Source organism: Mixophyes fleayi, chromosome 1 (assembly GCF_038048845.1).
Source record: "Mixophyes fleayi isolate aMixFle1 chromosome 1, aMixFle1.hap1, whole genome shotgun sequence".
Taxonomy (NCBI): Eukaryota; Metazoa; Chordata; class Amphibia; order Anura; family Limnodynastidae; genus Mixophyes; species Mixophyes fleayi.
The window spans coordinates 248258660-248283046 of record NC_134402.1 but is presented as its reverse complement, the minus strand read 5'-3'; the positions used below and the strand labels follow the sequence as shown (position 1 = coordinate 248283046).

The following is a 24387-nucleotide window of genomic DNA, read 5'->3' as shown; positions in this document are numbered from 1 at the left end:
GGGATGATCAAAATGTATTAATGACGGGTTGATCTAGATTACTGATCACTTGCACCAAATTAGTGAATCATCCCTAATTGTGTTCAAGCTTAAGAAATGATCACTTAATTCTTTATTGCACATATGTAATGTGCAAAATCTAAATCTGTAATTAAACAAATTTATTAATTATTTTTACAAAAGGTCTCTCAGAATGTTGCCATCTGTGGAAAGCTTTTAGGCAAAATACCAAAAAATGAATCCTAGCCAAACATTTAACTTACTGGTGCAGATTCAAATGTCCACGATGTCCCTAAGAACATTGCAGATGCACTTTTTTTTACCATTACTGTGGTAAAAAAAATAAAGACGAGTTTTGCTCGTACCTCTATGAGGCGCGAGTAAAAAACCAGCATTATGTCTGTCAAAATATCAGTGCGAGGTGTCTCGCGGCCGTTCGGAGGGCAACTCACAGATATTTAGGGAATTGAATCCGCCCCATAAAGTCCAAATATAATTTTACACAGCACGCTAATGTATACAGTGATGAATGTTTCCTTATATCCACAGCTAAAAGAACATCTGATGACAATGACAACTCACCCTTCCGCTTTAGATCTCCTGGCAATACTATAAAGGCAGATGGAACAGTCTGCTCGGAACAGGATCACCATATCTCTGAACACGCTGAGAAGCAGTGTATCTAGCTGCACTTTAGTCACATGTGCAAAGGCATTATCCAAATTGGACGTACGCAGGTAAACCCGTAACTAAAAAAAAAATAAAAAAAATAATACAACAATATGGAAGTGTTAAAAAAAGTATAAGGGCAAATTTTTATCAGGTGAAAAATAGAAAAAAAAAAAGACTGCACAAGATACCAATAGTTATGATGGATCTGTTGCTTAAGAAAATGGTTTATTCTCTGAAATCCACTTTTTATATAAACTCTAGCCTCAATATGGATCAGTACAGTGTTTGATCTTGTGACGTTTTCTCACCTCTTCTTGGTGATCATTTATATTATAACATGCCAGAACAATGAAATCATTCCACCAAGCCAGACCTCCTGTCACAAGCATGTTCTGCTCCTGAAAACAAGTTGACATTGTATTAACCCAAATTGTCAATGACTACATTGTTTCACATTCATTAACCGGGTTCTATTGTTTACCAGATACTGCATTCCTTCACAATTTTTTCTTTTAAATATACTCAACTTAATATATTTTACACACCATCTGAAGTTACTTTAAATAAACTTTTCAGGTAAAGTGTGATTATGTCAGTACTTTACATGCAATGATTTAAGTTCAGTAAGACTGGAAGAAATGACATTAAAAAAAAAAGGTACACACCTTGAGAATAAACTATTCTGAGTAAAACACTAGCACAAGGTATAAACCAGCGATTCTTGGTTTAACTGAAAACATTGGAATGGATGAATAAACTGTGGGTCTGTGACTAACAGTGGTAGAGGCAATTATTAAACCCTTTCACATAATTTAAAAGATACTTAGACAACTGCAGAGTGTTTCGTTCAAAATGTGAATCATTCATAAACATAGGCAGTCCCAGGAAGTGACAGCAGTATGGTAGTCTACGAAAATACTCTTGTACAAAGCAAAGAGGACTATTCTTTTAAGATCCATTTACTTTACATGTGATGTGTGTTTCTCTCTATTCACTTTAGATCATAGTTGCCTACTCTCACGGAATGTCCGGGAGATTCCCGAATTTCTGGGAGTTCTCCTGGACTCCCGGGAGAGCAGGACAACCTCCAGGATCCTATTAATCTAAATATTAATGTGGCGGGGCTTAGGATGCAAATTGCACGTTACCATGGCCACGTTCCCTGCTACAATTGGTCACAACGGGTGATTGTTTAGGGGGTGGGGCGTGACACACCAAGCCCCGCCCTCAACACACCCACCTCCCCCTGATCTCTACTTACTACTTAAGATTCAGTGGCATATCTGTACACTACACAGGTTCAGATCCATTTAGGCTGGGTACAAATTACTGTGTTTTCAGAGATTACCGGTCCAATCAGTTGATAAACAAAGCACATTATGTCGCTGAACAAGACTGTTAAACTGAACTAAAAATCCCATTCAACGATGGAACAATGTTGTTCCAATCCTGCAGTGTGCATGGGCTCATGATCAGGATCTCCATAGGGTTTACAGAGTCTTTTCAGCCGATGGTTAGGACAGATGAAGAGCACAGATCTGGAGGTAAATCATATAAAAACATGTATAGTGTGTACACATAAATCATCATGCTGATTGGGACTTTTTTTTTTTTTTTTTTCCCCCCGTTATATAGAACACATCGGGAGACAATTTCTGTAGTGTGTACCCAGCCTTACTCTGCTCTTATTTCCATAGCACAGCATGATTCAGTATTTAAAGTAGACTCCCTAATCTCCTAACTAGAAATGATCCAATAATACTAGTTTATATACATATTACACACCCACACACATCTTGGAATACTTACAAGTGATAAACTCTTATAGATAACTTACTTGAGTGATATTCCCAAACAGCTTCCATTTCTTTGTGATCAAGGAGTAATGTGCAAATCCAAATTTTCCAACTACAGCCACATTTTGCCCAGTCTTGTCTATGGCAGAATACTGTAAAAAGAATAATGTTACCTAAACTGTATCAAACAACTGTTTAAAATGTTTTCTACTTTACTAAGCAATGTTTCTGTATGCACAATGTAATTTTAAAATTATTTAAAGTTCCTTATTTAGAACATCATGGATTTCACAAAAACACGTTTCCAAAAATTCTTGCATAAAAAAATGTAGTTGCTATTACTAACAAAAGAAGCACAAGTTGTTGCAGAAAGACCAACTTAATCCTAGAAGGCAACAGAACAGGACTAACAAAACTGACCTGACCGTTGAAAGGTGCAAAACAGTCAAAGAGCTAGAATAGCAATATAAAGAACTCTATATAGTTACTGGTAGATGTATATGTACACACAGATATTTAAATACATCATACCCTGTCCAAATGATTAAATTTTGTCACATTACACAAAGGAAATTTAAATAAATGAAATCATGAACTAAACCGCTTCAGAGAAGCTTAATATTACATGACACCATATGGAACAGCAAACAGGAGATTTCATGTTTTTATGGAAATATGTGCAACTACAAGTATTACTACCAAGCTGTCCCAATGAAAACTGCTCTTAAAAACAACTTCTTATAATTACTCACCCTGATTGGCCAATTACTCTCAAGGTAGGTGCTATGTACCTAAGGAAAAGTGAATAGAAGATGCAAAATGGGATTACACTGCAGTGAAGGATTAACCAAATTGTTATTAAAACTAAAGCATACATCAATCTATCAGTGTTCCGTTAAATGATATGCATATAGCCCACTGTATGAAAAATTCACACTTATCTTTATGTTTTGGAGGGTTAAGCGTTTAAGCACAATGCAGTAAAGTGAAGCAGAAAATAGTTAGGAGGAGATGCAAGGACAGGGTCAGTTGGCTGAACAATTTACATTTTAAACAAGCTGGTTTATTCAGAAACTTCCATACCACTGCCAACTTAATTGATAGAAGATTAAAATATATATCAGATTAATATATTAGTATTGTTTTGTAAAATTAAAATACTTTCATTTGCATTGTAAAGCAACAGTTAATGTGTGTATAAAACTAAAGCTCCACAGACTTTGACAGTTAATCCTCTGTTTATTTATTCATAGTGGAATGATTCCTCTCCAGACTGCAGACCAGAGAGAAGACAGGTGCCATTCATAATTTATTCCATGCTGCAGTTATTTGAGAGCTGTGATGTATGCAACGTGTCAAACATGTCCTCACTAGCACTATCCAGGAACTGGATTTCTTTTATTTGCCATCCAAAGCTAAAAGCATCGATTGCTTTAAAGTGGATCGCCATAACACAAAAAAAGAGCAACAAGTTTTTGCTTTAGGATTATTGACTTTTTTTGAACTATATCCTTTGCATTAATCAGTAGGTCATGTATGAGAGAGAGCATATTGACAATGCCTATGCTTAAAATGTGAAAAGCTCATGTCATTACACTCTGTAAAGTAGAAATCACATTTATAAAAAGGAAAAAAAAAAAAAACATACAATAAAAAGGGTGTGTTTCTCTGGGGCTTGGCTAACATAGATAGACCACCAGCGGCGTCCTCTCTTCATTCTCTTAAATTCTGCTTATCCCTTTGGGATTCATGTCGGGTCAAATATAGATTGTCCTCCCCTCTGACTCCTCTCTGGGGCAACCCACACTTTCCTCCTTGGATAAGGGCGGGAATATGGGTGGTTTCGGACCTGGTGGTCAATCAAACTTGGGCCTCTATGTCAGAACTCCATCATAGCTTTGAACCGTTTCGTCCACTTTTCTTTGAGTACTTCCAGGTCCGACACTTCGCAATGTCCATGCCCCCCCAGGAGGTTCTTCGGGCCCCGAACTCCTTTGAGTATATGCGTCTACATTCCCCTATCACTAAAGGGATGATCTCCCAGATCTATAATTGGCTCATAGACTACACTTTCGATACTCCAGGCCGACATGAGCGGGAATGGGAAAGTGACCTGGGACCTCCTCCAGACGACTCATGCTGGGAGGAGATCAGGGAGGGGATTGCCAAGAGCACGATATCTACACTAATTAAGGAAACAGCCTATAAAGTGTACTATAGGTGGTACTATACCCCTGATAAGCTGTCTCGAATGTTTCCTGCGGCCACTCCGAGCTGCTGGTGGAAATGTGGTCAGAGAGGTACGATGTGACATATATGGTGAACCTGCCCTCGCATAGTTCCTTTCTGGAACATGGTTCTTACACTTACTTATCTGTTGTTCTGACACAGAATTTATAAGGACCCCTGGTCATTCCTTCTCTCTCGCCCTATACCTGATGAGAGCACACCTTCTAACAAGCTTATCTCTCATATCTTGGCAGCTGCTAAATCCCTAATAGCAAAACACTGGAAAGACCCTAGGGCTCCCTCTATGCAGGAGTTACGGTCCTACATAAGACATGTCGCAAGCATGGAGAGTATAACGTGTTACCTTCATGATAAATCATATAATATTTTTATGTCAATCGTGTTGATTGTATTTTTCCCTGTTGTTTCCTCTTTAAATAAAGAGTTTAAAAAAAAAAAAAAAAAAAAAAAGGGTGTGTTTATTTCAAATAACAAAATATTCTAAAGCAGTTTGTTGCATTTTTGAGTGCAATTCCAAAGTCGAATTTTACACAATTCACAGTATAAAATACCCAGGCTAAACCAGTTCTAGCAGATAGCACTGACATCATTTCTACAAATGAACACAGCATGTAACAGCAAGGAAAAAACCTTTAGCATACCATTGTAGGCCAAACCATCAATCCCAACATCCCCTTCAATCCTAATTTGGTAATACAAGCAATAAAGGAAACAGAAGAAATAGCAAAAGACAAACCGTTATGGTCACAACTGAAAATTAAAACGATTTTTCAAATTCCACATTGTTAATTAGGAATACTTACAACGTTGGGGTTAAACATAGCTTGGGGAGACAGGAACACAGGGAACAGAGTGTTCAAAGCTCAGGTCTACCTTCTATATTATTGTAGAAAATACTGTGGAGAGCATTTTATAACGTTTTGTCCACCACATCCATATTATATCCTCCGTTAGGATCTAGAACTTACCATATCCAATACCAGTAAGATCCAGTTGATGCCAATCTGTAGATTGACGTTTTCAACTATCAGATGTGATGTTCATAAATGTCATATAGCATTAAAGGGTTAAAGATAAATGTCACTGTAGCATCTTCTTGCTAAATAAACCAAACAAGTACTTTTGCCTGATGAATACTCTTTTGACCAACACATGTCTGTCCCAGTGAAATGATAAGGGGAAAGGGAAAACTGTTTCTTGCAGCAAGTTCTCAGTCAGTCACCCTCTTTAAAGGATTGTACAACCTCTTTCTTTGCTTTTAACAGGGATTGGTGGCAGAACTTTAAGGAGGGGGATTCCTAGATGTAAAGGGCAGCACATTGACGGGTTGCAAGTGGCTCTCAACTAATATTTTCTGCCACTCTCTCCCCTTTACAAACCTGTGAGAGGGAGAGAGTACAACACCTTCAATTAAAAGTCTGCTCTTTCTGACAGATAATCTTCATTGCAATCTTTGTTTTCAGTTGATGCTCGTTCCCCAGCAAAAGTAATCACAAAAAAGAGTTTGAGAAATCAAATCCAATCATCTTAAAGGCTTAACGCTTATTTAAAGAAAACAATAAAAAAAGTTAAGTACCTGCACAATGTGCCAGTGTCTGTGCCCAAGTAAAGTGCTCAAGCCCTGAGAATCTACACTTCCTACAGGGAATGAACTTCTGTTATGCAGGGACTCAGAGTGTAATGATGGACTTCTGACGTGTTGTGTCTGAGATGCATCCCCACAGTTCAAGTACAAGCGGTCTTCTCCTTGAAGCAATACTTGTTCTTGGTTGTTCTGTAAGAGAACAGAGTGACCTTTTAACATCATTTCACATTATACCCTTACATACAATTCAACACATGAAAAACCACATGAATTGACAGTGGTTGTTACAAAAATACTTGGTGAAATTGGGAGAAACGTACAGTAACATTTAAGAACCAGCTCCACACAGTGAACAATACAGAGCAAACAAACTAGGGGCATACAAGGTAGGCAGATTAAATGCAGACATGAAAACAGAGGGTAGGGGTGGTCCTGTCCTGGACAATTTTAGTCATGAGGACTTGTCAGAACATAGATGTAAAAGAATTTTAAATCTGATTAATATATGCATGGTATAAATCACCACAGGATTAACTGATACAGTAATATGAAACCAACAAGACTGGGCAAACACAGCACTTCAGCAATCCTCCTCATACTAAGTTTAAACATAGCTCTCTCTAAGACTTTTACAGAATGTAACGTATTTGCATGGACTTTTCTGCAACATGTAAAAGTCCTCCCTGGATGGACGAAAGATACAGGCTGTCATGTGCAAAACATTCAGCTCAATGCATACACTTATAAATATGAAAGTTGGAACTGGATCCTTTTTTATTTATTCTGCAATCAAACCAGCAAATCATTTTGCATAGATTAACAAAAACAATGTACAGTTTGCAGTATGTCATTTCACAGTTGCAGACAATTGTTATCAGCAAGATTAACCATCTTTTCAATCTGCAAATCCAGCTCATCATTTTAGAGAAAAAAAAATCAATTACCATGCAGGGGTTCACAGTAAGTGCACTCTTAATGAACTGAAATTGAAGTATTCCAGATTGCTTGGGCACAGCCGTGTCACTTGTCCCTTGTCCAGTGGAGTCTGCAATTGCCCACAAGTGGTAGCCTTCAGGTCCCCAGCTCTGCGGTAAACAGACAAATCCCCATGTGAAGATATGAACTACAGCTGCTGGCAACTATTTCAACAAGTTCTGAACAATTACCTGAACATGCAAACACAAAATTATGCGATTCCTTTGTTACACATCTAATGATTTGTGGAAAACAGCTGGCATGCATTAAATAAAGCACTCATGCTCCCACACATAATCCCTTTAAAAAAAAGAAAAGTAGGACATACCATCCCATGTACGGAATAGTATATAAAAAAGTTTCAAAATATTTAATATTTTAATGTTGTATCATACGACACCAAGTTAAAGTCTCAGTGACATTAAACATTATTTCATCTTCCTGCTGTGCTTTTACCAATGCCATCTACTGCACTGGTAGCTTGTGTTACTGCATGGGAAACTTACATATTGTAAAATAAAAACTAAGGGGGAAGGGGGTGGTTCAAATCTGACAATATCAATTTTGGGTTATCAGGGCCATCAATAATTGATGGCCCTGTGACCCTATAGTACTCCAATCTGAACAATTAAGAAAACATTGTAAAAAGACACAAAATCAGATAGCCAAATGCAGGGCCGGATTAACAGAATGGAAGCCCCTGGGCTAAGGGGGCCCCCATTCCCCCGTGAGGCCCCCTCCCCCCGTTAGCAGACTAGCCCCCCTGTTAGACAACCCCCTCCCCCCCCCCAAGCGCTTACCTTCTCCTGTCACTGCAGTCCCCCTTCCGCAGCGCGCTGTAAGCTGCTTACTGAGGAGATCTCGTGACACTCTCGCGAGATCTCCTCAGTAAGGAGATTACTGAGCGCCGGAGAAGGAGTACTGCAGTGACAGAGCTCAGCATTGATCGGGCCAGTCAATAATTCTGCTGAACTCTGTCAAGGGCCCCCTGGATGCCCGAGGCCCCTGGGCTGTAGCCCAGTTAGACCTCAGGTTAATCCGGCCCTAGCCAAATGTAATAATAATAATACTACTAATAATTGAACTGAAGATCTACAATCCACTTCTGGGTTAAAGGTATTTACCATTGAGCTGATTTTCAAAGTCTCTTTCTTGGTACCATCTGCCCTGTAACTATAAAGAAAAAGATTCGAAGATAAAGAAATGCAAGAGCTGATAAATCCAAATATCTTTAATTTAAAGGTAATCCTTGTCTAAATTCACAACAGTTTATATTTTAAATTAAAAACAAACAATAAATGGAGATTTCTACAACTAATTATTGAAATAAATACCAAAATTACATAGATAAAAACCAACAAGTTTTTTAGTGTTACTGTCCCTTAAGAGTAATTTAGAAATAATCTGCTAAAAGAATGATTAAGAGTATTTGAAATGGCTGCTAAATTCTTTTCTATCTACTTAGAAGCCACAAAATTGTAATTTTAGTATCACAGTTGATTGATGTAATCATCATGAAAAGAAAGGTTTCTTAAAGCATAACATTGATCGAAAGAGCAGCTAATTACATTTTCTATATCCATTAAACCACAAGCATTATAAATGTCCATTCAATTAATGAATACTACGACAAACAACGAGAAACACAGGTATGACAATGCAGACAGAAGCCGCATGTGATTACTTACACAAAGTCTCCTCCAAGCGTACAAATCAGATGTGCCCCAAATACACTCCACAGAGAAAGTCCGCCACATTCCCAGGTCACCATGACAACGCTGTAATCAGGTGACCACTTTATCAGCTTGACTGACCCAGTCTTGTTCCAGATATCTAATGCAAACAGATTAAATAAGCATATTGCATAGTTTCTCTGGCAGTGCCACATAAATGATGAAATATATAATGCATAATAAACAGCATCTTTTATTCACCTTTGAGTGGATTAGGGTTTCTTCAGTAGTCAAACAGAACATACATGAACAGTAAAAATACTACTCAAGATGTGGATGCCTACTGTGAGGTTTACATCCAAAGCACACACTTATAGCATGCTATTTTTTTCAGATTTTAATGATGATGTTCAAAAACAAAATTGGCTAGAGAGTGTCACCAAGCACGTATGAATGTTAAAATGTAAATTAATGTTTAACTATAAAATTACAAAAATAATGGTAATTTAAAGAAAAAAACATTTCTTTCCCAGAAATAAGAGTCACAAATTGAAGTGCTAGTGATAGCCTATGTAATAGCAAGTTCTTACCTGGGTACTGTTTAGGAGTAAGTTCCAATTTATGAGAAAGCTGCATAGCACCAGTTGTGTTATCTATTGTATATACAAGCACAGATCCACTGGGGGAAAGAAAATTACATTAGGTTATGCTTATATCAATGTCGTTGACATGTGTCAGATTCTAATAAGGTGTGTCAGCATAGAGATACACTTATGATGAAATGGAGATACAATACAGAATTGTCCATTTGGATGGTTATCAATTAGCAACAAACTACTAATCAACCTTATCAGACAGTCAGAGAAAATTTGAGGTGTTTGACTAAAAAAACATTAAAAAAGTTGTTTTATATGCCGTCAACACTTAAATGTGCACCTGTATTCTACACAATTTGTCGGCAGCCATCTTGTAGGCTGGATATGTATTCATTAGTATGTACCCTAATATTCCATGACCATAAGCTTAGCTGGCACGAGCTCCTAGTGACTTTGATAATATTTCATCACACAAAATGACTTGCTCCATTGTGTGGAGGTGACAGATGTATTTTATATATAGATGGTTGTTCCATCCAAATATTTGGACAATGGTCTTCCCTTAGGAGTTCCACAGCGACATCCTACAACCTTATCGACTGCTATGGCGACCATACAAAGAGTGGGCTAAACTTCCCCTCAGTTTATCTAGGCTGGCCAATATGTTTAAAAACTATCCAATTTGGGTTTGTCTAAAAATGTAGGAATGTATAGAGTTATTTATAATGATCTGCTGGCTGCTCCTCCACAGAATAGTGTACCAAACTCTAAGTGTAGTATTTCTGAAGTGACCAACCCCCATTTCCCCCTAAGTCAGGGCAAGTCCTGTATGTATTAGCTTAAGCACCAATGGTGTCTACTCATGTCCTGCTCCAGAAACACCTCATACTCCAATAACATTTCACATTGAGGATAAAATAAGTCTCAAGCTCCTAAGCATAGAGGTGTGGCCCTCTAAAACTAGTTTTTGTAGGTGTGACGATTTGATACTTACTTGGCACATCCAAACGCCATTAATCTGTATTTATTGTTTACTGCCACACAAGTTCCATCAACAACATCTTGTGCCCAAACACCATGTATCTGCTATCAACATAGAAACAATTGTTAGACACAATAAAACAACTATCAACTATTCTAGAATGTGTATGAATAGTTTACAGCAAACAAAAGTTAGAAATCAACAGGTACTGAAGCTTCAGTAACCACAAAGATAGCAGGCTGGACAATGACTCAAACAAGACTATTGTAAGAGTTGTTGCAGTAACGCCACACTGTTTTTGCAGTTTAAGAATGCCAAAATGAATGGAAGAGGAAGAGATCTTACTGATATGTATTTGCTATTTATATTGGCGTTTGCCACGTTACTAGTATGCAGCATGTAGTATTATGCAACGTCAACAAAATCTATCGTATGATGTTGATTAACAATGGGGTGGGTTATTAAATGAAATACCAAATTCCACACCACTCTCTCAAATGAGAGTTCCTCATTAAAAAAATAAAAAATAAAAAAAAAAAATAAAACCTCACATGCATATTCAGCTTGTGCTTTCTAAAGAAGTAAATTCTAACATGTACGAATAGTGAACTCTGAAGCAGTGTCTGACAGCTCTCACTAACTTAGAAAATATTGACCCTTCTGCAGCTGGGAATCTTACATCAGCAGTGAGGTGACTTGATACCGGTGTGATGAAACCAATACGCCCATCATTGAATACAACAGCAAACCCATCAAGAGTGACACAGTACTCCATGTCCCGGATGTACACATCTCCAAAATCCAAGCATGAACCTGCTGGAAAAAACACAATGACATGGGCTGTAGAGACCTCATGCTTGTCATATGTAAACTCTAATTTCCCTAATCACAGAAATGAGTGGAGATCTTCTTGAGAGAAGTAAGCTTAAGCTCTAATAAAGGTAACATGCCAGGTGTAAAAATAATAAAACATCAAATAATTTGACTATGATACCAAAGCACAGTGCCTTGCAATTAATTATTCATGGCTTTTAAAAAATAAAAAAGGTTTTAAAAAAAGGGGATATTCAACTTCGAACTTTCCCTTACTAGATGTAAGCTGCTAAATAACAATGACCGTTACTGTGAGTGGACCAGCAAAAAGCAAGATAAAGCCGAAAAGGATCAAAAACACCCATGACACGTACATTCCATTAAAAATGAAACAATAAAAAAAAACCAAAAAAAAACAACTAGTCATCGCATGGGAAATGGGGCTTACGTTTTATGCAGAGTGAGCCCCACCTGGTTTCACATAGCCAACTGGGCTGCATGAGGGCAGGAAAAATGCTACCCCTGGGAGGTGTTCTATGCATAGAGTCAAGGGACAGTCTTCACTATTCCATTACAGCTTGTAACCAGGATATTGAACTAGACCAGTCATCTGTGCCTTAAACCATGCTGCTATGTTTAAGTGATCAAATAAGTATTTGGCTTGTTGCAGATGGTAAATACTAAAAGGACTTGTGGAAACATCAAATCTTTACCTCCACAAAGCTACAATGAGTGACAAGAGTCATTTCATTTAATGAAACCGCCTAGAATTGTTAAAGTTCTGCCAACAATCACAAGGAAAAAGGGTAAACAAATAAAAGAAGTATTCCTGGAACACATAGCCATCACAAGATCTAGGTTGCTCCTTAGCTATTAGAAAAGGCTAAAAGAGCATCATACAAATAAAAGGTTTTCTACAGAACTGGCTAGTACATTTTTTTTTTTTTAAAAAAACCCTCTTAAAAAAAATAAAATACATGACAATCTGATGTTGCGTCCTGATCCAAATGAGGATTAAGCAAACTAAACTGGATTGGAATTTAACCATTTTATTTTGCACTGGCTATCCAAATATGGTACGTACATATAAAGCAAAGGTCAGTCACTACTTTCCATATGCATGTGGAAAATACACTTTTGGGACATTTGAACAAAGAAACCACCACAGTTAATTGTCCATTTAATAAGTCAGGTCTAGTAATGGCTGTTTCAACCAGATGTAATGTCAACATAATACAAATAAAACACATTGTTTATATATTTATGCTAAAAGATCACAATACCTCTGGATGGCTGATAGTCCACAGAAAATGGTATTGAGGCCAGGTTGATTGCTTTCCTGCCATTTGTCATGCTTTCCCAGTGAATGAGGTGAAGTAGGCAATCCTCTGTGGCCACCAGTAGGTCTTCCATCATGGACTGGATGCTACGGGAAAGAACCATACATTATACTGTTTTCCATTTAGGACCTTCGCATGCATTTAAGCCAGCACCAAGTTAGTTCATCCCTTAATGATAGAAATATAAATACTAGTTTGTTATTGTTAGACTGCTCTGTACTAATCACTAGACTTGTCAGCACTTACACATGCTTTTAAATAAATATATTAACAATACCTTGTTATTGGAGCCTGTAAATCCAGAACTTTTTTGCTTTCTAAATTTAATGCTGGAGCACATTGTTCTTCCTTGTAATGAGGTATCGTCTTTACATGGGGGCTTCCTCTATTTAAAATGAGAAAAAAACGGAGGCAATTTCAATTATACCTTTAAATCTATAAAAAAAACACATGTTTTTTGTGGACAAGACTCTACTAGCATACATGCAGTGTCACAATTGGATTGGTCAACCTCAGCTACGAAGACAACATTTGTACTATGCTCCAACATTCTGTTTTTATTTCACCATTCCACACTATTTTTAAATTTGCATTTTGAGAAATTTAGAGTAAATGACTAGAGCTGGAACAGCGATGTGCGATTGGGGAATGAGTAGAAAATTCTGCATGGAATATTTAAGGCCAAACTCTGCTATGGAAATGTGTGAATATCCACACCAAAATCAGAATGAGGTGAATATTCTGCACTTAACATTTTTCTCACTATGTAAATTACATACAGAGGGAGTTGTTTTAAACTTTTTATTTTATATACAAAAACACAGGAGTCTTATTTTTTTTTTTTTTTACAACATTCCCAAATAAGCTAATAAAAGGATTACATGTATATCAGAGCAGATTATTTTGTAAAACTTTTATTTTTTTGCAGCAAAAGGGATTGGTTCTTTTCTATGCACTTCAGACTGTCAGACAAATCTTCAGCAAAATCCATAGGAGAATTACCTGCAAAAGAGGCTGTTGGTGACATACAACAAAATATAACAGAAGACAAAAAGTTGCAAGTTGCATTCAATAGAACCATAACAGTACAATATGACTCATTCAAGTGAATAGTAGCAATTTGTCTCAGGCCAGAGGTGCAACAATGAAATAAGCAGAAGCAAATGTACTTTTGGACACCTCCATTTACAGGTTACAAGTATTTCATAGTTGTCTTAGCAAAATCTTGAGTGCAGCCTTCGTCACCCAGACTGCTCGTCTCTAAGTTTGTTGAGCCCGCTCTATTGATGTGAATGGAAGGATACATTACTTTGCTCACAACTATGGTAACCATGGTAAAGTATGCCAGTGGTTTTTTGTTTTTTTAATAGCCAACAACTTGCCTATATTTTGGAGACTGTTTACAAGCTACAAATACTGTTATCTCATCAAAAATCTGCAATATTCTACCAGAGCTCTGAGTGGAGTTTGTATGTTCTTCCCATTGTTCAGAGGGTTTCCTCCCACACTCCAAACACATACTGGAAGATTCATTGGTCTCTGACTAAATGGATCCTAGAGACTGGGTGTGAGTGTGTAGGGAGTTTGGAGTGTAAGCTTCATTGGTGCAAGGACTGATGTGAATGACTAAATGTGCCATCTAAATCACTGTCTGATAGGATTGGCGCTATATAAATAAATAATGCTTTAGGGCACTCACTTCTATAAGAAAATACATACATACATAAAGTTAAAGAGAGTTAAAATATATTGTTATTTAAAAAAAAAAAAAATTCACTCTTCCAATATTAGCCGTTGTCAGAAATACTGGGATGGCTAAAATAACCAACGCTGTAGAGGACATTTATGTTAGAGCAGCAAAAAAGACCATCAAACACATGAACAGTATTATAGCAGCCACCATATTACTCAGCGATTTAGAGGATATTTAATCATTCAGATCATTCCCTGCCCAGTAATCTTTGAGATCATTAATCAAGAGTGTTTTAGACTATTACTGTGCGCAACTTAAATGTGAACCTAAGGAATACAAGTTTTATGTGGTCATCATATATAATCTAGCAATCACAGCTTTATTAAAAAGTACAGTCTGTCTGGGCATCTACCTCTCAACCAGCAAAACTTGCAATCCTGTGCATTTAATAAATTCATAAAAAGTAACAAATGCAAGTCAAAAACCAGTCATGACCCTGAAAGCTCAAACTATTACTAAGTACCATCCCTCAGACCTCTAAAAGCACCAAGCTTGCATGTACTATATCCTTTCTTTACTGCCCATTCTAGAGTGCTCAGGGTTGAAGAGTGTCTCTGTCCTGCATCAGTGTCTTACAAATGGGAGAGTAGTGTCTTCTTTTTAACAGCTTTTCTAGAGCAGTCAGGGATAGGAAAGACATCGCTAGTTATTTCAGATATCATCATCTCAGTAATACACATGCACTGATAGACATTTCCAATGGTGTGTTTCCTTGTTTCGTGAATGACAATAGGATACATACAGAACACAGCACCTGTATGACCACACTGATGTTTCTGGAGATAAATGCTGTACCTGACAGCCTAAGGATACCCTAGTGCAGACTTGGCTAACCTGTGGCACTCCAGGTGTTGTGAAACTACAAGTCCCAGCATACCCTTACAGCATACTTACCAACTTTACAATGTTGGTATCCGGGAGCCTGCGGGGGAGGTGGGCGTCATGGGGGGGGCGGGCCTCCAAAATCCGTGTCATTTTGGACCCGCCCCCATGACGTCATGACGCAAAATGCGTCATTTGACAGAGGGGGCGGGGCCAAACGCCGCGATTCACCAGGAATCGCGGCGTTTGTAACCTAATTCTGCCCACTTCACTAGGAAGTGGGCAGATCCGGGATTTTGCCACACTCGCCCGGGAGTCCGGGAGACTCTCTCAAAATGCGGGAGTCTCCCGGACATTCCGGGAGAGTTGGCAAGTATGCCTTACAGCAATAACCTGCTATATATTGGCAAAGCTTGCTGGGGCTTGTAGTTTCACAACACCTGGAGTGCCACAGGTTAGCCAAGCCTGCTCTAGTGCTTATTTAAATACAAAACGTGCACAGGACCACATCAAGCAGCTAATTCACTTTTAGCAGTACTATACTACAGGTTGCTCAGCTTGTACATAAATGTAAGGATAAAGAGCCCTTTTGTTTACAGGTGTTTTTTTTCAACAGAAGACAGCAAATGTTTTATGCATTCTGTCAAAGCAAACAGTGCAGTGTGCTTCTACCAGTATCTGGGATAGTCCCTTCTACTCACTCAGTGTAAACAATACTATGGGAAAGTTCTCAGGATTTTGCTTTTCTGTACGCTAACATATTTCCTAAGTCGCTTTTTTCCAGTTTGAATTGCTTTGACCTTTAAACAACAAATATGTGTTGCCAGCAGAGGCTGGGAGGAATGTTCACCATGCACTGCCACATCAGCAGCAGCTGTGCTCCACTTCCACTTATATGACATACACCCGCAGCAGCTCAATCCGCACACATTCTAACAAAACCAAGATATTTCTAAATGGGTTGCAATATGCAGAACAAATAAGAACTGCTCTTCCAGCTAGAGAAGATCTTGCTTCATCTGTCATCACCCTATTCTCTGTATGGACAGTATAGACAGAACCCATTAGCAAGAAGTCCAAGACGAAGTTTTAAAACACAAGACAATACGGATTTGATTTATTGTTGTAAATATCACTGTATTGTAAAGCTTGGCCTTAAGAAGCTTTAAAGTAGAACAATCCATGCTTGGGGACATGTGAATCTGGCCAGGTGACGAAGCCAAGGCTGTCCAAGGACGTAGCTTATCTTCTTAAAATATAAAATGGGTATTATCAAAAGCCATGTATTCACATCTAGCCTCTTGTTTACGACTCAAGCCTTGCACACATCAGTAGTATGTGCACCAAGAGGTATCTGAAAGTGACTCATGGCTACATTAAAGTTGTACTGTAATTTGGTACTATGCAAAGATGGAAACATTCTTATATATATATATATATATATATATATATATATATATATATATATACACACATTTTATTTTGAAATTTTAAAGTTTATTTAGAATTTGAAAATGCTGTAACAAAATCAATCTATGAAATTAAATTCCTTGGGGGACCTATAAAGTTACTTCTTGCTAGACAAGCTCACAGAGATGAAAACAAGCCCCATCAATAATAGGTTAATAACGCAATTGTGACTGATCTCATTCCACAAAAGAAATGACAGCATCAAAGCACATTTGTCAATGGGCTTTTGTTACCACAGAGACTACTGGCTATAGATTAAATTAAGAAATTATCAAGTAACACAACACAAGAGTACATAAGAACAATATCTACAGTAGTAATACATTGCATGAAAAAGTAAAGGTAATTGGGGAGCATAAAAAGATACAAGTAAAAAAAAATTGAAGACTTTGAAAAATATGCAAATTGTAAACAACTGTCAGGTCAATGTTTCCAAGTCAAATATAAAAGGTATCATTGTCAACATTTAAACTAAAGTAGTTTCCAGGTTCACTAAGCTGCAGAGTTGGAGAATCTAAATATGTCACACTGGCAGAACTTGAAGCATTGCAATGCCCATTGTATCAAGTTTATTGACCATGTTTTTTTTGCATTTAAAAAGCTACTATTCAATACATTTTGTGAAGTCCAGAGAAAAAAGTATAGATTTTAGGAAATGCATTCAACATGAAGGGGGGAGCTATCGCTGCAAATTAGTACAATTGGCAAATATGAGATTGTTCTGTACTCATTCACATACTGAGCTGAACTATAAGAGATAACCCACATGTGTTTGTTGATAAGATTTTATACTCTCACTGGATAGGTCATTGGATGTAGCCTTAGTGCTGCCTTCCTCGCTTACGACAAACAAAAGTGAATGCAGCAGGCAGCAATCTGAGAAATGCAACGCCCCCAGACAGGAGCAACAATTCTAGCAGCAGGTTTCGACATGGTGCTTAACTCCTGAGGAGCAGAGTCCTTCTCCTCCGACGCTGCTGTGTCACACTGCACTCGGAATGGTCTGTTATCAGCTTTCTGCCCACACTGTAAATGCTGGCATCTAATTGATGCACTAAGAAAGGTCGTGCGCACAAGCTGGCATTCTAGTGCATCAAATTTAAAACTGTTCAGAAGGTAATTGATCACAGATCAAATTGGTTCAGGCTCTCCAGTGGCATGGAAGTACTCAGAGGAAAAAGGATCAGTTCCAATCTGAGTATATGCAGAGGAGCAGTGCGATGGAAGGAGTTAAGCTAGGTACACACTACAGAAATTTCAACCAACTTTTTATGCCGAGCGATTTTACATGCGATCGATGGTCCGATCGCTCGGTCCATGGACTGCATACACACTAGCCTTGATTAGGACGATAAAGGGAAGAGCGGACGTCCCTTTAGCGACTTTTTACAGCCATCTTGTCGTGAGCAATAATTTTAATTTCGTACACACTGAAGCATCATTTGCGGGGGATGTAACGATATACCATAGACGTTAGCATAAAGGGGCAGAGCTTTGACTATAGTTAACACCCAAGGCTTCATAAAAGAGAAGGCAACACTGTCTCTTCATTCATTCACATAAAATAGAAGTTTAGCAACATACATAAAATTTAGAAAAACATTTAACGGCTAGAGTGCAATACAATGAATATTCCCTAATAATAAAATCCCTTCGTATGTAATGGAATGCTCCATTCTCTGTGGGCATCATCGCTGATTGGTCCACAGCAGAAACGAACGCCCATGTCTGAGTGTATAAAATGACAGAGGGACCAGTTTGGCGCCGAGGAGCGTGAGAATATGGCGAGTGAGAAGGTGTCAGTGAGGGTTGCAGCTATGGAGACGGAGACTGAGTCAGAGATGGTGCTGGAAGGGCCAAAAAATGTTGGAAAAGTTAAGGTGGGGGATGGAGATACTCAAGAAGAGCAAAGAGCAAATCCAATGAGCCCAAGAGAGGTGGCGATGATGGTCAAAGTACTGGACCAGGACGACAAGGACATTAAAAAAAGGTCAGTAGCACATGTAGTGTACCTGCTTGAAGGACTTATTTCATTCTAGTGTCACATAAAGCAATGTAAACGCCTAATTTGTAACCTAATTTTATATCAGAACGAAGAATTAACGGTGAGAAGGCCTGTTTAGATACCACTGATACCACTAATGTTACACCTGTTATCAAACAAGAAAAAATTGAAAAAGAAAAATATATAAAAGAAGTTCGACACAAAGGTATTTCAGTGAACATGTGTAGACAGCTAAATGCTTTGGGCACATACCTGTACCTTTATAGTAACCAAAATGGTGCCTGTTTTCCAGAACGTATGGAGGTTAAGCCCGCTATTATTGCGATTGCGCCACAGGGACTAAAACAAACTGATCTCGGGCAGTGTGCAAGGTGAGAAAATTAGAGTATTTATGTCGTTGAATATAAATTACAGATATAGAAGTTAAATGGTAAATATTTTTTATTTCCTTGGTTCGTAGATAAAGAAATCAAAGGGAATAGAAACCCAAGCGACATCAAGACCTGTTTTTCCACAAGCCAGTAGCACCTTTAAAAATACTAAAAATACTCTGCGCTCTGATTGGTTCTCTGAGCACGTATGGGCGTGCTCACGTCTCACGCGGATCTTTTCAGACAGACACCTGTGTGTGTTTAAAAATTGTTGTACTTTTTTTTCCTGCAATAAAAATGTTGCATGAACACTGTGGTTTATTCTGGGTATTTCACAAATATTAGTTAATAAAGGTTAATATAACTTTAATAGTTTATAAAGGTTAATGTTTATAAGAGGTAAATATGAATACATTGCCAACATAGACGCAAAGGGTAATAAAACACGTGCTTTATACAAGTGTAATGGTCTGCAGCCAGACAGGTGCAATATACATCTATACAAAACATGTACTGAGAAAGACATCAAAAATTTACATACACACGACCCCCAGGTCGAGGAAGTATCGGAGGATTGTCGTGGATCGGACGGAAGTTTATACACACTACACAACGGAAACGAGATTGGAACGAAAATATAAAACGGTACGACCAACCAAACGAGGCGACAATCGTCCATTTGGGCAGACTTTTAACCATCGTGTCACTACACACACTGACCCGACTTTTGAATGAGCGGTCGTATGTCGGCTGATTGAGCAGATTATTGGACGAAAACCGTGTAGTGTGTACCTAGCTTTAATGATTGAGGGGCTAAAAAGGATGAGGGAGTTAATTATAGGGTGGCAGGATAATGAGGGAAGGTTAATAATGATGCTTAATGGAAGTGTTAATGATGCTTGTCAAGGGATGATTATAATTATGAAGGTGACATACTGATCGTAGGATTATGAGGAGAACAGTAGCGAGATTAAGAGGAGAATGGAGGTGAAGATAAAAAGGGGTTATGATGATGTGGACTGAAGAAGGTGTAATGTTGGGATGTGTGTAAACTGGGTGGGGCTTTGGTTTATAGTCTGTTGTTTATTAGTAGATACCATATAAAAGGGCTTTAATATTTGATCAGCTGTTCTATTTTCTACACTCCTTTATTCTAACATATTGTTTCCAATGACACCTTACCATAGTGCTCAACCAATGTTTTCTGATTTCTTTTTCATGTTTTGCAAAACCATTAAAAATGCTAGTAGAACACATAGGCTATTTTAATTATGACAAATCAGGGATTTAAAATGGAAAAAAACAAACAAAAAAACACACAACTCCTGGACATGCAACAGGACATGTATTATTTTTCAAAAGAAGGAAAAACCTGGTCTGACTATTTCTCTTCACTGTTTGAGACTATTGGAATGTGTCTGTCATCTTGGCACAAACATACAAAGCCTGGAAGCAAAAAGGTTGTTATGGTACAGTAATACCGGCTGACCACAGTGTGCATTCTGAGTGCATTCCACAATTTATTACTTGCTACTGAATCAGTTTAGTACCAAAATACAAATGATAAAGAAGTTTCCACTTCATTGTTTAATTGGTGGCATCCTAAACATCATCATTTCATCTGGCGCTGCAATAACATTTTGCTGGTTCAGGGTGAAGAACTATCCTTCACAGTTTTATCAGTTTGTAGATGTTAGGTAAAGCAAGGTCTTAACATTTAGCACTAAAAAACGATGTCCATCAATGTTTACCCTCCAAATCACTTTACATCCATATTTATAGGGAGACTATGTAGATTCCTGACACATACAGTATTACTGAGCAGTATTCTCTCCAGGACCTATTTCCTGGGTACCCCACCCGGGTAGTTTTACTTGCCACCTGGCTGTTGGGAGTACAATGGAGTCAGTATTACAATAGGATAAACCATTGTTTGCCCTATTGTAATAGGCACTGAATAAACACTGCAGCCAGCAGAGTGCGTTAGACCACTGAACTCCCGTCTGACCAGTAATGGCAATCAGTCCGGTTAGGTGTGGCAATAACCTTCATATATTTTTTTTTTTTTTTTATTATTATTGCAAAGTATTACACAGCCCCCACCCAGCTGGAAAAATTTTCTGGCAAGAACACTGCTGACCATTTGTTGTTTTATTGTGAACATAGCACTGTATAATATATTCATTTCAACTCTCCTATAGTTTAACATTGCAGAACTAACCTTCTATATAAATAATGGAGGATGATAAATTGAGAGCTTTACTAGAGGATGAACCTAGCACGATAGTTTTATGCAAAAGTTTGTTATCTGTTCTTGCTAGATAACAACAGGAAAATACAGACACTATTTCTAATGGGAGAGGGAGAGGGAGACTAGGGTCAATTTAGTAGTAACCACTTAACTACTAGTATGTTTTTGGAGTGTGGGAGGAAACCGGAGCACCCGGAGGAAACCCACACAAACACGGGGAGGACATACAAAATCCACATGACCACCTGACCCCAGTGCTGTGAGGCAGAAGTGCTAACCACTAAGCTACTATGCCATCCCAATATAACCAGACGTTCTACAGCAACCACTGCACTCAATTTGTACAATTTTTTGATGCACACAACCACTGGCTTTAAAAGCCCAGATCTGTTGAAGCTACTGAATTAATTGGCAATTTATGAAATAAAAATGATATGAATGAAAATGTTGCTTAGCTGATGTTTCTGTAAACCAAGCGTTTGAGCACAGAATCTAGGGCACTTAGCTAATGGATATAAGGAATACTCTAAATGCAGTTTCAGCACTTAGTGGGGTGTAAAAATAAAGTAATTACACAACAGTGACCCAAACTGCTTGTAGCCCTCCTGATAATAAACATATACATTCATACAGCAAGCATTCCCGAATGGAAAATGGAAACAATTCTGGTGTAACCTGCTGACTGTAGCCCGTGAGTGCCAGTACCGCTGACTGTACCACGTGAGCACGACAATAGTGCTCCAATTTATAACTGCCAAAAGTATATTTGCATAAGTGATTCTGATCCCAGTACTCATGTACAAATAAAATGTGCAACCATTAACTATTACGGATGAGGCCTATAAAATATATTATACAGCCATGACTGCTCTAAAGTGTGAAATTACAACGAAACAGCACTCTTAATTGCTACTTTTCAATAGCATATCGAGGGGCACACAGGTTCCTTTCTAAAAATATGATAAAAAAAATTAAATTAAGAGTCTTTTGCCCTTGCTATAACAATTGCTTTCAAGGGTGGAATAAGCAAATACCCTCAAACTTGTTTGTGTGTTGAATTCTGGCATAAAAGAAGCCAAAGAAAGAATGGAAAATGTAAAAATAAATAACTAAATAAATAAAATGCATGCAACAATTGTTATCCAGTCACAACACCTGGATGGAACGTCCATTCTAAAAATATTGCACGTTATCAGGTTAATAATATGGTACATGCGACACTTGCGACATGGGAGACGGCTAAATGTGTAACAAAATGTAAGGGATTGTATATAATTACATTTAGACACAGGACACATTAGACACAGGAGTAAGTGTGGGTCAAAAGTGCCACAGTAGTCCAGCTAATAAAAAGGGAATATTATTAATTTACAAACGTAAACAGATTTTGACTATAAATTAAATGCTGTCTATCATAACTTGTTACAAGTACATGTATTCTAAGTGCCAACTTATGAGAACATATTGAATTTAAAAAAAAATAAAAAAATTGAAAGGTGAGCAGTGTAAAGGGGATGTTGATCAGCCCAACAAAACATCTGTAGGAGTGTGAAGAAAGCTGCTGAAATGTACTCAGCAGACATAAAATGCTCCTTCCCTAACAAGTGGCAGATGAGAGGATCAGTGCAGGCAGACATGCACAGACAAAGCAAAGTTCTTTGTGAAGCATACCACACTAATTTTTAACTACTTACTATCCTTTCAGCAAGCAATTCACTTGGGCTATACCGAGGCATGCTGTAATACACACTTGCAGTGTTTTTACGGAATCTTCAAACATTATCACTGCAAAGCAGTTACGATTTGGAAACACACTCTTCTATTTCATTTATGATTGAAGTGGATGTTCCCAGGAGAGAGGTTAGTTTGCTATTCAGAAAGTTGGCTGAGGAAAACGTTTTGATCAACCACTGTCTTTGAATGCCTTGATTGAGAACTTGTATAAGGATGCAAACACCTGTTTTCAGACTAGATCAAGATGCATGTATGAAGAAAGAAGTACATTTGATTGCTGTTTACATTGCGTACTAAGTATCGCACCAGCCATTTCTTCTTAATCCTGTCCTACACATCCATTACCCTCCCCCTCTGTTTGCTATACTCAGAACAGCAAGCGAGTGCAGAGAGAAGTGAATGGAAAATAGTAAAAAGTGTGTTTTGGGGCAGGGGATGTGAACACCTTGTGCTCAATACAAGCATGCCAAAAGTGGATTAGGAGACACAAAGGTCAGTAATCGGCCTAAAAGATAAAGCATAGAGAATGGATTAGTAAAGTATTGTCGCTCCTTTTTCTGTTAACATATGTACAACAGTTGGCAGACAATATTTTTATTGTGCTTTTATTTTTACCCAATTAGCACAAATGGCTACAGAACTTTTTTCCTCCAGACATAGACTGCAGTCAATGTTTCAAGGTTTCTACATATAAGTATACTGATGCAACAGGACACTGAACATCAGGGAAAGCTGGTATTAATATATCAGTATGTGCTTTAGTAAGAAGAGTAATCCTTGGTGTTGAAAAGTAAAAGAACATATCGTTACTGAACTTGCAAGTTTTATTATAAAATAAAGTTCAAGTTCTTGCAATTTGCAGTAATGGAAGTAATCTCTAGAAACAGATCGCACACTAACTGAATTTATTGTAACATATTCAAAAGCATGGTGCAAACAATGATGTCTTTCCGACGTTTGAGAAACATTTCTTTCACAACTCACTATTCCCAATGGCCTGTTCACACCAAGGCTGGCACTAGAGCACTACAGAACTGAAAGATTTTTGTTTGTTTTTTAACCTTGGAAATATAAAGCAATGACAGCCATGCAAACAAGTATGATAGAAAGACTTTAGTGTAGCATACTTTTATTATTATTTTTATTAATTTTATTTATAGGGCGCCACTAGGTGTCCGTAGCGCCGTACAGGGACAGACAGAAACACGATACAGGGTGAGACAGCACAGTACAGTTAACAGAAAGCCCAGTAACTCAGAAGCTCAATGAACAGCTAGATTAGAGGTGAGAGCCCCCAGC

The 24387-nt window shown here is 37.9% G+C and overlaps 1 protein-coding gene across 4 annotated transcripts in view; it reads right to left on the bottom strand.

Moving 5' to 3' along the window:
- Positions 1–24387, bottom strand: part of RIC1 (RIC1 partner of RAB6A GEF complex) — a 78278-nt gene that overhangs the window by 17165 nt on the left and 36726 nt on the right. For 2 of the 4 annotated variants that reach the window (XR_012691351.1, XM_075209250.1), the window contains exons 4-16: positions 12960–13067; positions 12626–12768; positions 11209–11345; positions 10542–10633; positions 9542–9630; positions 8967–9111; positions 8403–8451; positions 7248–7388; positions 6295–6492; positions 3221–3259; positions 2510–2620; positions 981–1070; positions 583–749 (exon numbers count right to left, since the gene is read on the bottom strand). Coding sequence is in view for 3 of the 4 variants with exons in the window: in XM_075209250.1 (XP_075065351.1) it covers positions 583–749; positions 981–1070; positions 2510–2620; positions 3221–3259; positions 6295–6492; positions 7248–7388; positions 8403–8451; positions 8967–9111; positions 9542–9630; positions 10542–10633; positions 11209–11345; positions 12626–12768; positions 12960–13067 (1509 nt within the window). In the remaining variant the exon portion in view is untranslated. The remainder of the gene's footprint in view (positions 1–582; positions 750–980; positions 1071–2509; positions 2621–3220; positions 3260–6294; positions 6493–7247; positions 7389–8402; positions 8452–8966; positions 9112–9541; positions 9631–10541; positions 10634–11208; positions 11346–12625; positions 12769–12959; positions 13068–24387) is intronic. The other 2 variants (XM_075209274.1, XM_075209264.1) reach the window with 2 other exon arrangements.